The sequence below is a fragment of the Ornithorhynchus anatinus genome, chromosome 10 (genome assembly GCF_004115215.2).
Source record: "Ornithorhynchus anatinus isolate Pmale09 chromosome 10, mOrnAna1.pri.v4, whole genome shotgun sequence".
Taxonomy (NCBI): domain Eukaryota; kingdom Metazoa; phylum Chordata; class Mammalia; order Monotremata; family Ornithorhynchidae; genus Ornithorhynchus; species Ornithorhynchus anatinus.
Genome location: NC_041737.1, coordinates 50,232,435 through 50,248,997, shown reverse-complemented (window position 1 = coordinate 50,248,997; position 16,563 = coordinate 50,232,435). Strand labels below are relative to the sequence as shown.

Here is a 16,563-nt window from a genome sequence, read left to right as displayed (position 1 = left end):
CCCAAGTGTTTAGTACAGCGCTCTGCGCCCGATAAGTAGTCAGTAAATACCACTGCTTGACTGGGGGAGAACCTACCTATTCTTACGTTGGATAGAAACCTTGGTTGCCTCCCAAACTCCAGGAAATCCTGAGAAAGTGTGTCTCCCCTAGAGAAGCAGCGTGGCACAGTGGAAAGAGCCCGGGCTTGGGAGTCAAGAGTTCGTGGGTTCGGGTCCCGGCTCTGCCGCTTGCCAGCTGGGTGACTTTGGGCAAGTCACTTCACTTCTCTGTGCCTCAGTTACCTCATCTGGAAAATGGGGATTCAAACTGTGAGCCCCACATGGGACAACCTGATCTCCTTGTATCCACCAGCGCTTAGAACAGTGCTTTGCACATAGTAAGCGCAGTGGGTCCTGAACTTTCCCTCTTTCTTCTTTCTGTGATTTTCTTCCGCAGTTTCTGCCTCTACTGAAGACGTCTATCGGGCTTCGTGCCAGCCTCTCTTCTCTCCTGAAACCCGCTTCTCTTTCTCTCTCGTCTGGTGTCTCCAGTGGAAAGAGCCCGGGCTTCGGAGTCAGAGGTCATGGGTTCGACTCCCGGCTCTGCCACTCGTCAGCTGTGTGACTGTGGGCGAGTCACTTCACTTCTCTGTGCCTCAGTTACCTCATCTGTAAAATGGGGATGAAGACTGTGAGCCCCACGTGGGACGACCCGATTCCCCTGTGTCTACCCCAGCGCTCAGAACAGTGCTTGGCACAAAGTAAGCGCTTAACAAATACCAACATTATGCTCTCCCCAAACTCTGTCCTTCCCTCCTCCCGCCTCTCCCCTTTCCCTCGTCTCGGCTGCCCTTTGTGATGGCTACCTGATCGTCTGCTGCCTTTTCCTCTTCCCCATTCTTCCTTCCTGGGCCCCCTTCCTGTTCTGGTAAGTCGGTCGATCCGTGGTACCTACTCTGTGCAGAGCACTGTACTAAGCAGTGCTTAGAGAAGCAGCACGGTGAGGTGGACAGAGCTCGGGCCTGGGAGTCGGAGGCCGTGGGTTCCAATCCCGGCTCCGCCTCGGGTCTGCTGTGTGATCTTGGGGCAAGTCGCTTCACTTCTCTGGGCCTCGATTGCCTCATGTGGAAAATGGAGATTTTAAAACTGGGAGCCCCATGTGGGACGCGGACCGTGTCCGACCTGATTAGCTCGTATCCACCCCGGTGCTCGATAGAGTGCCCGGCACATAGTACACACTTAAATAGCATAAGAAAATGGTGAGTGAAGACTGGCACTCATCAGATAGATAAAGTTGGCACCAGTGATCCCCAGCTGGAAGAGGAACCAGCCCTTGGTTAATTTTTTTCATTCCTGAAAGAGAAGAGTGACTCACCAGAGGCGCCGTTTGCCAAGCGATTGCGTTATGGGCCCCCGGGCACCCTGAGGAGCAAGGGGTGGGGAGGGGCAGGGGCGTCAGGTTGATTCAGAACCCGAACTCTGTTCAGTCCCCAGAACCTTCATTTTTCCTTGTCCTGCCCGGGACGTTGTGAGATGAGGGAACTTTGTGAATTTCCTCAGTGATGTCGTAGGGTCTCCCCGTGAGTCCGTGACCGAGTTCTCCGGGGCTCTCTTCCTTCTCTCTGTAGGAAGAGCGCAGGCCCGGGAGTCGGAGGACTTGGGTTCTGACCCTGGCTGCTGTTGTGTGACCTTGGGTGAGTCACTTCGCTTCTCCGCACCTCAGCTTCCTCAACTGTAAAATGGGGATTCATCACTACCCGTCTCTCCTCCCTCTTAGACTTCGATTGGGCTATGTCTCATCTGATTAGTTTGTAATCTGCCCGAGCACTTAGCGCGGCGCCTGCCACATGGAAGTGCTTAACAACAAACCACAATTATTATTATTATTATTAATAAGGAGACCGTGGACTTTCCACTGGCTCAGTGCCAGTGCCCCTACGTGCTGGGGCAGTTAATCAGTTTGGACACGGTCCCTGTCCCACATAGGGCTCACAGCTTTAATCCCCGTTTTAGAGATGAGGTAACTGAGGCCGAAAGAAGTGAAGCCATTACCCGACGTCACACAGCAGACGAGTGGGGAGCCGGGATTAGAACCCAGGACCTCCTGACTCCCAGTTCCTCGCTCTATCCACTAGGCCACGTTGCCTTTCAAACGAGGTTGCGGTGTGGGAGCCGTCCAAGCCAGAGCGTAGAAAATGGGTGGAAAAGCCCGTCTATTTCTAAAGGAGTTAACTGCTCACTCCTTAGTTCCCCCCACCCCGCTGGGAAAGCCTTTTTGCATAGAATGCCAATCACCTGGTGACATCATAATGATGTTGGTATTTGTTAAGCGCTTACTTATGTGCCGAGCACCGTTCTAAGCGCCGGGGTAGCTACAAGGTAATCGGGTTGTTCCCCCTGAGGCTCGCAGTCTTAATCCCCATTTTACAGACGAGGGAACCGAGGCCCCGAGAAGTTAAGTGACTTGCCCAAAGTCACACAGCTGACAAGTGGCGGAACCGGGATTAGAACCCGTGACCTCTGACTCCTAAGCCCGGGCTCTTCCCACTGAGCCACGCTGCTTCTCATGTGGGACACAACCAATTAATACTACTATTAATAATAACTGTGGTATTAAGGGCTTACTATACGCTAGGCGCCGTGCTGAGCGCTGGGATGGGTACAAGCAAATCGTGAACAGTCCCTGTCCCCCGTGGGGCTCACGGTCTCAATCCCCATTTTCCAGATGAGGGAACTGAGGCCCAGAGAGGTGAAGTGACTCGCTCAGGGTCACACAGCAGACGGGTGGAGGAGCCTTCTGACTCCCAGGCCCGTGCTCTATCCACTACGCCATGCTGCTTCTCAGTTGCAGGGGAGGATTTAGGCAGGGCAAGGTTTGGCGGGGCGGGGGGGGCGGGGGGGTGTAGCTAAGAAAGGGAGTCCATTTTAGGGTCCAGAGGGAAAGATCCCGGTTCCACGGGGAGCGGTCCACGAAGCAGGAAGACCGGGCCTCACTGAGGTAGACTGGCTGGAAGGATGTACGGAGGGGGTGGCTAGAGCTGGCTTCAGACAGTACTCGAGGTAAGCGCCCTTCTGACATAGTGTTCTGCTCATAGGAAGCGCTCAGTAAATACCAATGATCGATGGTTTGGAGTGGTGGGTGAGGGTCCGCCAGCAGAGTGGGCACAGAGTCAGAGGGGGTTGCCGTCTGGAGTTCTGGAGGCGTGATGTCAGAGGCGAGAAGCAGCATGGCCTAGCGGAGCGAGCGCTGGCCTGGAAGACAGAAGGTCACGGGTTCTAATCCCGGCTCCGCCGCTCGTCTGCCGTCTGATCTTGGGCAAGTCACTTCACTTCTCTGGGCGTCAGTTACCTCATCTGTAAAATGGAGATTAAAACGGGGAGCCCCATGTGGCGCGCGGACTGTGTCCGACCTGATCAGCTTGTATCCACCCCGGTGCTTAATACAGTGCCCGGCACAGAAGTACACACTGTCCCTGGGCCTCGGTCACCTCATCTGCAAAATGGGGATCGAGACCGTGAGCCCCACGTGGGACAGGGACTGTGTCCAACCCGATTTGCTTGTGTCCACCCCAGCGCTTAGTACGGTGCCCGGCCCATAGTAAGTGCTTAACAAATCTAATTATTATTATTATTATTAGTTGCGATTAGGTGCAACTCTCGGCCGTTAGCTCGCTGTGGGTAGGGGATGTGTCTACCAACTCTGTTCTAATGTAGTCTCCCAGGTGCTTAGTACAGTCCTCTGCACACAGTAAGTGCTCAACAAATAAGTACGATTGATTGATTGTGCGTCGGGGGCGATGTCAGAAGGGGCGGTGGGAGAAGCAGGGTGGTCTAGTGGAAACGGGCCTAGGTGTCAGAGGAGCTGAGTTCTAATCCCAGCCTACCCACTTGCCCGATGCGTGACCTCGGGCAGGTCACTTCAATTCTCGGTGTCTCACTTTCCCCTCAGTAAAATGGGAGTCAGCTGCTGTGCTCCCTCCCCTTTAGACTGGACCCCTTGTGGGGCAGGGACTGCGCCTGTCCTGATCATCTGGTATTTATCTCAGCGCTTAGTAAGGTTCTTGGCACTAGTCAGCATTTACTAGTCAGCAGCAAATACCACGGTTGTTTTTAGGGACAGGGAAGAACGGCACAACAGGCATCTCCTTCCTCGAACTTCCGGTGACTCGCCATCGTTTATCTCGTAATAGAAAAAGTCCTGACCTTTGGTTTCAAAGCCTGCCGACTAGTTCCTTGTTATCTGTCTGCTCTTTTCTCCCGCTGCGCCCAAGTAGCTGCTCTTCCCTCCTCCGTCAGTCTCCTCTTGAACCAACCCTCTAGCCGTCCCTCTTTCCGCTCTCGCTCATGCCTTTCCCCAAGTCTGGATTACCCTCCCTTCCTCCGTTTTGCCAAACCACCCCCCTCCCGTTTCAAAGCCTTTTGAAAAGCCACCCCCTTCCGTGGAGGGTCCGTGATTAATTCCGCCCACCGCCTCTCAGTCATCCCACTCCATCGGCCGCTTCAACAGCCACGTACTTTTCATCTCTACCCGCCTTCGGAGCCCTACCGAGAGCTCACCCCCTCCAGGAGGCCTTCCCAGACCGAGCCCCCCTTTTCCTCTGCTCCCCCTTCCCTCCCCATCGCCCCGACTCCCTTCCTCTGCTCTACCCCCCCTTCCCCGCCCCGCAGCTCTGGTGCATATTTGAACATATTTATTATTCTAGTTATTAATGAGGTGTATATATCTATAATTCTATTGATCTATTTCGATGCTATTGACGCCTGTCTACGTGTTTTGTTTTATTGTCTGTCTCCCCCTTCTAGACTGTGAGCCCGTTGCTGGGTAGGGATTGTCTCTGTTACCGAATTGTTCTCTCCCACACGCTCTGAAAATACGATTGAATGAATGAATGAATAATAAATAGTAATGATAACTGTGGTATTTGTTAAGCACTTACTATGTGCCAGGCACCGTACTAAGCACTGGAGTAGATATAAGGTAATTGGGTTGGACACAGTCCCTGCCCCACGTGGGGCTCACAGACTTAATTCCCATTTTACAGCCGAGGGAACCGAGGCACAGAGAAGTGAAGTGACTTGCCCGACGTCTCGTAGCGGACAAGCGGCGGAGCAGGGATTAGAACCCGGGTCCTTCTGACTCCCGGGCTTGTGCTCTTTCCACCTTTTTGCTGCTTCTCATCCTTATCCGTTTGTTTATTTCTTTATTCGCGTGGTCTTTTATGGACATCAATTCCCCTTATCCTTAACCAGTTTATATTCATCAATTTGGGTATGCTGTCTTCCCCACTAGAGTAAAAGCCACGCACAGGCAGGTATCGTAACCTACATCGGTTGTGTGTCCCTAGAGCACCTAATACTCGGACTAACCCTGCCCAATAAACATTGTCGATGTGTGCCTAGACTTCCTTAATCCGGGAAGGCTTCCTGGAAGCAGGGGAGGAGGCACGATTAGGCCTCGAGTGAGCTAGTTGGGTGTGGGGGCTCTACAGGGGAAGGGATATTCTGACAAGATTCTTCCCTCCTGTTTCCTCCCACTCCCCCCTTCCAATTCAGATCATCCTAGGATTTTCACTGGAATCTTCCTTGAGGAGCAGCGTGGCTCAGTGGAAAGAGCCTGGGCTTTGGAGTCAGAGGTCATGAGTTCGAATCCCAGCTCTGCCACTTGTCAGCTGTGTGACTGTGGGCGAGTCACTTAACTTCTCTGGGCCTCAGTTACCTCATCTGTAAAATGGGGATGAAGACTGTGAACCCCACGTGGGACGACCCGATTCCCCTGTGTCTACCCCAGCGCTTAGAACAGTGCTCTGCACATAGTAAGCGCTTAACAAATACCAACATTATTATTCCTTTTTTTTTTTACGGTATCCATTAAGTGCTTACTATGTGACAAACACAGTCCTAAGTGCTGGGGCAGATACAAGTGAATTACGTTAGACACAGTCCCTGTCCCGCACGGGGTTCACAGTCCAAGTAGGAGGGAGGACAGGCGAACTGTGGCTCAGGGAAGTGAAGTGACTTGCCCAAAGTCACCCAGCAAGCATTCGACAGAGCCGGGATTAGAACCCAGGTCCTATGACTCCGAGGCCCAGGCTCTTTCAACAGGCCACGCTGGTTCAGTTCTGAATCCTGACAACCTGAGATTGATACCCCCACCTGCCTTGTGGGCAATAATTATAATAATAACACTTTGGTATTTGTTGAGCGCTTACTATGTGCCAAGCACTGTTCTAAGCGCTGGGTAGATAGAAGGTAATCAGGTTGTCCCACGTGGAGCTCACAGTTTTCATCCCCATTTTCCAGATGAGGTAACGGAGGCACAGAGAAGTTAAGTGACTTGCCCAAAGTCACACAGCTGATAAGTGGCGGAGTCGGGATTAGAACCCCCGATCTCTGACTCCCAAGCCCGGGCTCTTGCCACTGGGCCACGCTGCAATGAACTTCCCATCGGAAAGACCCCTGCCTTTGCCCACCAAAGGAGGCGAAGGGCACGCTGGTGGCTAGAGAAGCAGCGTGGCTCAGTGGAAAGAGTCTGGGCTTGGGAGTCAGAAGTGATGGGTTCGAATCCCGGCTCTGCCAGTCGGGGGACGTTTGGGTATCACCAACCCCAAACCCGGCCCTGGGGCTCCGACATCGGCTTGTGAATCGGGAATTCTGATCCCAGTCTCTCCTTCGCTCCACCTGACCCTGGCTTCCAAAGTGCCCATCCTCGGCTTTTGTATGGCGCGGAGAATTCCCTGACTACGCTTGTTTGAGCCTCGTGCTAAATAGTCCCATCTTCGCGTTACGGGTGAAGAACGTCTGGGCAAAAAGTGTTCAGAAAGAGGTCACGCTGGGGATTTTTTCTGGAAGCCCCCTTTAGAAAACAGCTTCTTTTTCTGGGAAGTACTGTTTGATTCCAGTTCAAGGAAACTGAGCAGTACTATAACTGACTTTATGGTGCTCTGCCTTGTTTTGGTGTACAGTCCCCCTGACCTAAGTGGCCAAGTCGCCATGTCCCTGCAACCTTTGCCCGGCTGACGGGATCAGCGTCCCCTGCCCGGGGCTGTTTCCCCTATAGGTATTTGCCCATTACGAGGATGGGCCGAAATCGAATTGGGGTTAGCCAAACGGGAGACTAGTGAATACCGATCCTGAGCCTACATTTGTCTTTCAGAGAGCGGAAGGCCGGGTAGATCCTTGAGAGTTGTTTCTTCTGAAGAGGTACGTCTTATAGACCTTTTAAATACCTATTTTGCCTTTCCATCCCAGTGGACTCCGGTCTTTCCTGCTGGCTCTTTCAAGCCTCACGCTTTTTCCCATGCCTGCTGATCCATTCTTGCTCAAATCCAACCAATGTGGCCACAGATGCATAAAATGTTCTAATTAACTCCAAAATATCCTGCTTGGGCTGGGGTGGGGGGGGGAGGGGAGGGTGCAAGGGGAGAGGGGTGGAGGGAGGGGGGTGATTATCTTCCGTGAGCACTGTCTCAGACGCGAATTCGTCTCCCGTTCCTTGAATGGTCTGGCAGTTTTGCACGACTTATCGCGTCTTCACCACCTTCCCCCATGTCTGGTTTCTGAGGTTTCCCTTGAGAACTGCTTGTCATCTCAGAGCAAGTCATCAAATGAGAATCAGCCCCACCCCTCTCACCCTACTTTGTTCCAAACAGATAGAAGTATGGGGAAATAGCTGTGTGTCCCCTGTTGCTGATATCTGTTTTATCATTTCAGTTTGGTAGCGGTGATAGAAATCCCCCCTCAGTGGAAGAGAGAGGAAATTCAGAATCTGTGGTTAGGGGAGGGAGAGGCTAATTAATAGTATTCTTTTTCTTTTTTTTCTTGGTCCTTTCTAATCACCTGCTCTCTTTCACATGCAGTTTTCCATCAAGACAGTCTCCCAGGGTATTTCCGAGAAATGGGATTCATTGTTCCTGCAGAGGGTCAGATAGGAGGGGGCTTGCCGCTGTCTTTCTTTTCTAGGGATTGGGGGTCCCCTGTGGAGGAGAATTTGGGATTGGATGTTTTAGTTTTAAGACTCTGGTCTTTCAGAGTGCCCTTGTCCAACTTGAGATCTGAAACGAAGATCTTCATGTTGCTGTTAGGGGGTCGCTCGGGTTCAGGGCTCGAGGGCCAAACCACGGAATTTTTCTGCCCGGCCTCGAGCCCTTTGAAGTTCATTAAGCTTCTGCCTGATTTTTTCCATTCATCTGCCGGAGACACGGGCTGAGTCCACTGAGGTAACTTTGCCAGAATATTCCTCTGGGAAAAGAAGGCAGACTTCCTGTGTGGGGTCAGTGAAGTGGTGGGGCTCCTCATATTTAGAAACGTTACCGGATCTGGCCTGTGGAAGAGAGGGAATATTTCACTCTTTGGTCGAATCCCGTTGGATTATTCACCTTCCTTGGGCAAATCACTTGTCTGTGCCTCAGTTACCTTGCAAAACGAGGGTTAAAACTGTAAGCCCTTGGTGGGACAGGGACTGTGTCCAACCTGATTATCCTATATCTACCCCATTGCTTAACACAGTGCCTGGAACACAGTAAGCACTTTCAAGTACCAAACAAAAACCACTTCCACAAGATGGAAGCGGGTAACCCATCACCTGAAACTGGAGCTCATTTCCCTTATTCCTCTTGTTCAGAGCGGATGGGAACCTCCATCTTGGTTCACCTGGGGAGTAGCAGTCAATCGATGGTATTTTTTGAGTGTTTACTGTGTGCACAGCAATGAAGTAAATCCATGGAAGAGCACAGTACGATTGAGATGGTATCAAAATGACTGAGATACTTGCTAAGCGCTAACTGCGCGTCAAACACTGGAAGAATAACGATAATCAGAAGGGCAGTTGTTAAGCAGGCAGATCATTACACTGCCCCCCTTCAAAGCGCCATTAAAATCACATCTCCTCCAGGAGCCTTTCCCCAACTAAGCCCTCATTTCCCCTCCTCCCTCTCCCTTCTGCGTCACCCTTGTACTTAGATTTGAACCCTTCACCCCACACTCAGCCCCACGGAACTTATGTACGCTTCCGTAATTTAATGTCCATCCCCCCCTTCTAGACGATAAGTTCCTTTTTTATGGTATTTGTGAAGTGCTTATTATGTGCCCGATACTGTACTGAGCACTGGGGTAGATCAATCAGTCGTACTTATTGATTGCTTAATGGGTGCAGAGCACTGAAGCTGATCATTCGATTCGATTCGATCGCATTTATTGAGTGTTTACTGTGTGTACAGCAGTTTGGACACAGACCGTGTCCCACGTGGGGCTCGTAAGGGCAGAAAACATGTCTGCGAATTCTACAGTGTCGTACTCTTTCAAGTGCTTGGTACAGTGCTCTGCACATAGTAAGCACTCAAAAAATATGATCGATCGATTTGATTGCAGTTTAATCCCTGTGTTATAGATAAGGTAACTTAGGTAACTTGGAGTCATTTGCCCAAGGTCACACAGTAGACAAGTAGCGGAGTCAGGATTAGAACCCAGGTCCTCTTACTCCACGGCCCACGCTCTACCTACTAGTTTAGGCTGCTGTCTCCTTGTGGCAGGGAACATGTCTACCGACTCTGTTGAGTGGGATTTTAGAAATCTGAGTTTCAGCCTTGAGGGATTTGCTGTATGATCAGAAGGGAGGGATGAAGGTGTCTTCTAAACAATGCCCCAGATTACATGAGAGAGGAGAGACGCAGCGAGGACGCAGCGAGGAGGACTCAGGTGGCCAACTCCCCCCAGCATTTAGCACCGTCTCCTGCACCTAGTAAGTGCTCAAATACTGCTGAATGACTGATTGATTGGCCAACTGATGCCCCCACGAGTGGGAAGAGAGGAACAGGAGATTCCCCCGATGCCTAGGATTCAGCCATTCATTCAGTTGTATTTATTGAACACTACTGTGTGCAAAGCACTGAACTAACTGCTTGAGAGAGCGCAGTATAACAGTAAACAGACACATTTCCTGCCCACAATGAGCTTACAGTCTCTAAGTCAAGTCATTTAGCCTGTGAGCCCGTTGTTGGGTAGAGATTGTCTCCTATCTGTTGCCGAACTGTACTCTCCAAGCGCTTAGTACAGTAGTCTGCACGCAGTAAGCGCTCAATAAATACGACCGAACGAACGATCGAGGAGTGTAAGCCACCGCAAGCCACGTGGAGCCAGATAAGCCGGGCCTTTCGGCCCACGAGTCTCGCTGCTACGTGGCTCTAGGGTGGCAACTGGAAAGAGGAGGACTAGTTTCCTAGGAGCTATCAATCAATCAGTCAGTGGTATTTATTGAGCGCTTCCTATGTGCGGAGCACTGTACTAAGCACTTGGAAGAGGACAGCACAGCAGAATTAGCAGACACGTTCCCTGCCCATATGAGCTTGCAGTCTGGGGGGAGAGACAGATATCAATATAAATCATTTATAATACGTAATTTAAAGATACGTACAGAAGTGCCGTGGGGTTGTGGCGGGGAGGGCCGTGAAAATCAAATGCCCAAAGGCCGTCCCGTGCTTCCGGATGCCTCTTCCCAGGGACGGGTACAACCGCCACCGTTTTCCCAGACAACTTCTGTTGCCTTGGGAAGTAAGGCCGGAAGCTGAAATAGGGATCAGTTTCACTTTCCAAAATGCCCGACTCCGCTCTGCCTACCGGTCCTGGAGGTCGAGGTGCGTCTCGGCCGAAGGTTTTATTCTGCTGCATCGCCTGGTTTGGGGGTTTTGCATACTAGGAAGTAAGAACCGCAGCGGTCCTTGGGTCTGGACCATCTCCTCTCCCCTCAAAAGCTCTTCCTCTTCGTTGGACCAGGGTTTGCCAGACCTCCTTGGAAAGGAACTGTGTTCTCTCATTTTGGGCTTCGGTCCTGGGAACACAAACACAAAAACGGTTCAGGATCCATGATGGCTTTCCCCCCCCCCCACATCCCCAGATTGGGTCGCGGAATCACTTTGAGTTCAGCTAAAGTTTGATATGAACTTCACAGAAACCCCTGAGATTCGGATTTCAGGGAAAGTGCTGAAATCCTCAGAGAAGCGGCATGGCCAAGTGGATAGAGCACAGGCCTGCGAGTCAGAAGGACCTGGGTTCTCATCCCGGCTCTGTCGCTTGTCTGCTGCGTGACCTTGGGCGAGTCACCTCTCTTCTCTATGCCTGAGTTAGCTCATCTGTAAAATGGGGATGAAAATTCTGAGCCCCATGTGGGACGTGGACTGTATCCAACCTGATTAGCTGTATCTACCCTGGGGCTTAGTACAGTTCCTGGTATATAGTAAGAGCTTAATAGATAACCAGTTTTTTTTTAAAAAGAGCTGATGATGAGAATGTGCTTTTTGTTTTTTCCTTTTCATCCCGAGTTCTTGGAACTGTGGGAAAGATAGGGCTCTGATGTATCTTTTTAAGACAGAGGGCATAGTTGAGTGAGTGGTGAAGGCACCAGTCAACCTAATTGACTTGCATCTACCCCAGCCTTAGAACAGTGTTTAATACGTAATGAGGACTTAACAAACACCATAAAACAAACAAACATGGACTGCATCCAACCTGATTAGCTTATATGTACAGTACCTTGTGCTTAGTAAGTGTTTAACCAATATAATTTTAAAAAAAGCATTGCTTGTCACATAAGTGCTTAACAAATACCACAATTATCATCATCATTATTATTGTTATCATTCTCCCAAGTGCTTAGTACAGTGCTCTGCTCATAGGAAGCATTCAATAAATACCACTGATTATTCACTGCCTCAATGGTAAAATGGGGATTCAATACTTAATAATAATCATGATAATAACGATAATGATGATGGCATTTGTCAGGCGCTTACTATGTGTCAAGCACTGTTCTAAGCACTGGGTGGATACAAGGTAATCAGGTTGTCCCACGTGGGATTCAGTCTTAATCCCCATTTTACAGATGAGGGAACTGAGGCACAGAGAAATTAAGTGACTTGCCCAAAGTCACACAGCTGATAAGTGGCAGAGCCGGGATAAGACTGTGAGTCCCAAGGAGAACATGGACTGTGTCCAACCTGATTATCTGGTAGCCACCCCAGTGCTTAGAAGAGTGCCGGGCACATAGTAAGCACTTAACAAATACCATAAAAAGAAAGTGCTGAACAAATACCATAAAAAAGTGTTTAACAAATACCAAAAAAGAAAGCGCCTAACAGATACCATAAAAAAGCGCTTAACAAATACTATAAAAAATGCTTAACAAATACCATTAAAGAAAAAAAAAAGTAGAGATGATTAGATGACTTAGACCCCCTAGTGTCATTCTGTTCAAAAATGAAAGAGAAACCTGGGCATATCACTGTCTTCTCTGAGCAGCTGGATGTTTTCCGACGTAGGGGGGCCCGCAGGGGGGTGACTCCGAAGGATTCGTAGAGGTTGGTTGTCCTGTAGAAGAAGTTGGTGTTTGTTAAGCGCTTACTATGTGCAGAGCACTGTTCTAAGCGCTGGGGTAGATACAGGGTAGTCAGGTTGTCCCACGTGAGGCTCCCAGTCTTCATCCCCATTTTACAGATGAGGGAACTGAGGCACGGAGAAGTGAAGCGACTTGCCCACAGTCCCACGGCTGCCAAGTGGCAGAGCCGGGATTCGAACCCATGACATCTGACTCCCAAGCCCGGGCTCTTTCCACTGAGCCACGCTGCTTCTCTAGAGGGTTGTGTCTTGGCCTACTGCCCCGGCATACTCGAACGGCAAGGAGCCGTTCCTGGGGTGGTCGCTCTTTAGGATCCGAGCAAACTTCTCCGTGCTGAAAGAGATTGGGTTTCCTCAGCTCCAAGCGCACGCTTTCACCAGCGGAGAGGAGACTCGCAGCCTTTTCGTGCACAAGCCTGCGGTGCGTTCATTCAGTTGCATCTCTAGAGCGCTTACTGTGTGCACAGCACTGTACTAAGCACTTGGGAGAGTACAATTGAACAATAAGCAGACGTGTTCCCTAGACGGGGAGCTCCCGTTCTAGAGACAAGCTGGTCTGCCCCACTCGCTGACGGGCCGGAAGGCCCGGAGTCCCTCAGGTTTTTCAGGGTCCTCAAGGAGTCGCTCCCGATCTATTTTCGAGACTTAATTTGTCTGGGGGAGAATAATAATAATAATGTTGGTATTTGTTAAGCGCTTACTATGTGCAGAGCACTGTTCTAAGCGCTGGGGGAGATACAGGGTGATCAGGTTGTCCCTCGTGAGGCTCACAGTTAATCCTTGTTTTACAGATGAGGTAACTGAGGCACAGAGAAGTGAAGTGACTTGCCCAAGTGGCAGAGCCGGGATTCGAACCCGTGACCTCTGACTCCCAAACCCGGGCTCTTTCCACTGAGCCACGCTACTTCTCTGAGAAGTGGCAGGACTCTAAATGCCAACACGCCCCACCCCCCCGCCAACCTAGGGGCCGTGGAAGGTGCCGGAAGAGTTTTGAACACCAGAAGGGTTCAGGCAATCGATGGAATCTCATTGAGTGCTTCCTGTCTGCAGAGCTCTGTACTGAGCACCTGTGAGAGAGAGAAGCAGCGTGGCTTAGCGGAAGGAGCCCGGGCTTGGGAGTCAGAGGTCGTGGGTTCTAATCCCGGCTCCGCCACTTATCCCCTGGGTGACTTTGGGCAAGTCACTTGACTTCTCTGTGCCTCGGTGACCTCATCTGTAAAATGGGGATTGAGACCGTGAGCCCCACGTGGGACAACAGTGCTTGGCACGTAGTAAGCGCTTAACACATACCATCATTATTATTATGAAAGAGAAACAGCAGGGCCTAGAGGATAGGGCATGGGCCTGGGATTCAGAAGGGCTTGGTTTCGAATCCCGGCCCGGCCACTTGTCTGCTACGTTACTTTAGGCAAGTCACTCGCTTAACTGCTCTGTGCTTCAGTTACCTCGACTGTAAAATGGGGATTAATACCGTGAGCCCTCTGTGGGACGTGGACTGTGTCCAATCTGATTAGCTTGGACCTTCCCCACACTCAGTACAGTGCCTGGCACATAGAAAGCGTTTAGCAAATACCATTTTAAAAAAAAAGAGTAGATAGACACGATCCTTTCCCTTAAGAAGCTTACAGGCTAGAGGGTGAGGCAGATGTTAAAATAAATGACAGATAATGAAAATTGCAGAGTATAAGGATATTATTATTGTTATTATGGCATACGTTAAGTGCTTACCATGTGCCAGGCACTGTACTAAGCGCTGGGGTGGGTACAAGCAAATCGGGTTGGACACGGTCCCTGTCCATAAGCGGGACTCACGGTCTCATTTTACAGATGAGGTAACTGAGGCCCAGAAAAGTGAAGCGGCTCGCCCAAGGTCACGCAGCAGACAGGTGGCGGAGCCAGAATCAGAACCCACGACCTTCCGACTCCCAGGCCCGGGCTCTCTCCGTTACAAGTGCTGTGGGGTGGGGTGAGTTTCGAAGAGTTTAGGAAGCACAGACCCTGGAGGAGGTATGATTTTTAGCAGGGCTTTGACGATACGGGAAGAGTGGGGAGTCTGTTGGATGTCAGTGAGGAAGTTGACGCGATAGTTGTGGCGGGATAGGTCGAGGAACTGGGAGTCGCGTGGAAACTCACTGTCCTTCTGATCCCCAGCCCAAATTAGGCCTTGCTTCAACCCAGTTTCCAAGTCCCTGAGATGGGTGGGAGGAAGAAACGAAGAGGCAGTGATGGATAGAGCACGGACCTGGGATTCAGAAGGACTTGGGTTCTAATCCCAGCTCTGCTACTTCCCTGCTGTGTGACCTTGGGCGAGTCACTTCACTTCTCTGTGCCTCAGTTACCTCACCTGTAAAATGGGGATTAAGACTGTGAGCCCCATGTGGGACAGGGACAGTGTCCAAGCTAACTAGACTGTATCTACCCCAATGCTTAGCACATAATAAACACAACAAATACTATTTTTTTTAAAGCAAGATTCAAAGCAAATTGGAATCTTTTTCTTATCTCTGGCCAAATAAAAAGCTCTCCTACCTGAAGGGTCTTCCTAGTTGACAGAGCCGGGATGTTCCTGGTAACGTCCCTGAATCTGGATTAAAAAATAAAAATAAAAAAGAATCAGAGACTAGAAGCAGGGAAGCAACATGGCCTATTGGGAAAAGCAGGGGCCTGGGAGTCAGAGGATCTGGGTTCTAATCCTCTTTATTGCCATTGTTCTTGTCTGTCTCCCCCGATTAGACTGTAAGCCCGTCAGAGGGCAGGGACTGTCTCTGTTACCGATTTGTACATTCCAAGCGCTCAGTACAGTGCTCTGCACATAGTAAGCGCTCAATAGATACTAGTGAATGAATGAATGAATACTCCTACAATTCTGCTGGACTGCGGTGTGACCATGGGCAAGTAACTTGACTTCTCCATGCCTTGGTTCCCTTATCTCTAAAAATGGGGAGTTCTCCCTTCCACTTGACTGTGAACTCCGTGTGGGGCAAAGATTGTGTCTGATCTGTTCATATTGCATCTACCCAAGTACTTAGTACAGAATTTAACACATAAGTGCTTAAATTGTACTCTCCCAAGTACAGTGCTCTGCCCACAGGAAGCGCTCAATAAATACAATTGATCGATTAAATACTACAGTGTTTATTATGTGAATAATTCACAGCTCAAGATAAAAAAAATGATCATTTCCCAGCTATCATTGTTAATTCAGTTCACTCAACTAGCTGGAAGTGAGCTTTTTTTATCTTTTATGGTATTGGTTAAGTGCTTACTAAGTGCCAGAAACTGTACTAAGTGCTCAAGAAGATGCAAGCTAATCAGATTGGGAAAAGAAGCAGCAATGCCTAGTGGATAGAGTACAGGCCTGGGAATCAGAAGGTCATGGGTTCTAATCTTGGCTATGCCTTTTGTCTGCTTTGTGACTCTGGACAAGTCACTTCACCTCTTTGTGCCTCACTTACCTCCTCTGTAAAATGGGGATGGAGCCCGTGAGCCCCACTTGGGACAGGGACTCTGTCCAACTCGATTTGTTTGTATCCACCCCGGTGCTTAGTACAATGCCTGGCACATAGTAAACGCTTAACAAACACCATCATTATTATTCTTGGACACGATCCCCGTCCCACCTAGTGCTCACAGTCTTAAACCCCATTTTACAGATGAGGTAACTGAGGCACGTGGAAATGAAGTGACCCACCCAAGGTCACAAAGCCAAAAAACTGGGATTAGAACAACACAGGTACTTCTGCCATCCAGACCCGAGCACTATCCACTAGGCCATGCTGCTTACAGGCGAAAACCTCTGTTGGAGAAAACTCTGGATATTTTTTTTCTGGTATTTATCAAGCGCTATGCTCCAGTCACTTTCCTAAACCCTGTAGTTAGGGTGTCTCCACCCCTAAATTAACATCTGGGAATAGCCAACAAGCAGAGAAGCCACGAGGCAGTTCCCTAGTGAATCAGCGATCCTGATTCAGAGAGCTCCAATCTAGGCTGTCCACGTGACCCCGGTACTTCTTCTGCCCTCCTTCCCCTCTCTCTGTCCACTTCTTGCTTCTCCTTCCTCTTTCTCTCTTCCATTTCCTGTGTTTTCTGAATGCTTTCTCTCTTGGGGGAGGGAGGTTATTTGGGTGGGGTATGCAAACAAAACCTCCTCCTGTCCCTCAGCTGCCACTGGAAAAGCCATTACCAGCTGATTCCTAACGA

The 16,563-nt window shown here is 50.1% G+C and overlaps 1 protein-coding gene across 3 annotated transcripts in view; it reads right to left on the bottom strand.

Annotated features, from left to right (window-relative positions):
- Nucleotides 1-7,774: 7,774 nt before the first annotated feature.
- Nucleotides 7,775-16,563, bottom strand: part of AGBL3 (AGBL carboxypeptidase 3) — a 47,155-nt gene continuing 38,366 nt past the window's right edge. For all 3 annotated transcript variants that reach the window (XM_029072789.2, XM_029072788.2, XM_029072790.2), the window contains 4 exons: nt 14,893-14,947; nt 12,239-12,336; nt 10,591-10,801; nt 7,775-8,299 (listed from right to left, as the gene is read on the bottom strand). In XM_029072789.2, coding sequence (XP_028928622.1) covers nt 7,900-8,299; nt 10,591-10,801; nt 12,239-12,336; nt 14,893-14,947 — 764 coding nt within the window. In that variant the 3' untranslated portion in view covers nt 7,775-7,899. The remainder of the gene's footprint in view (nt 8,300-10,590; nt 10,802-12,238; nt 12,337-14,892; nt 14,948-16,563) is intronic.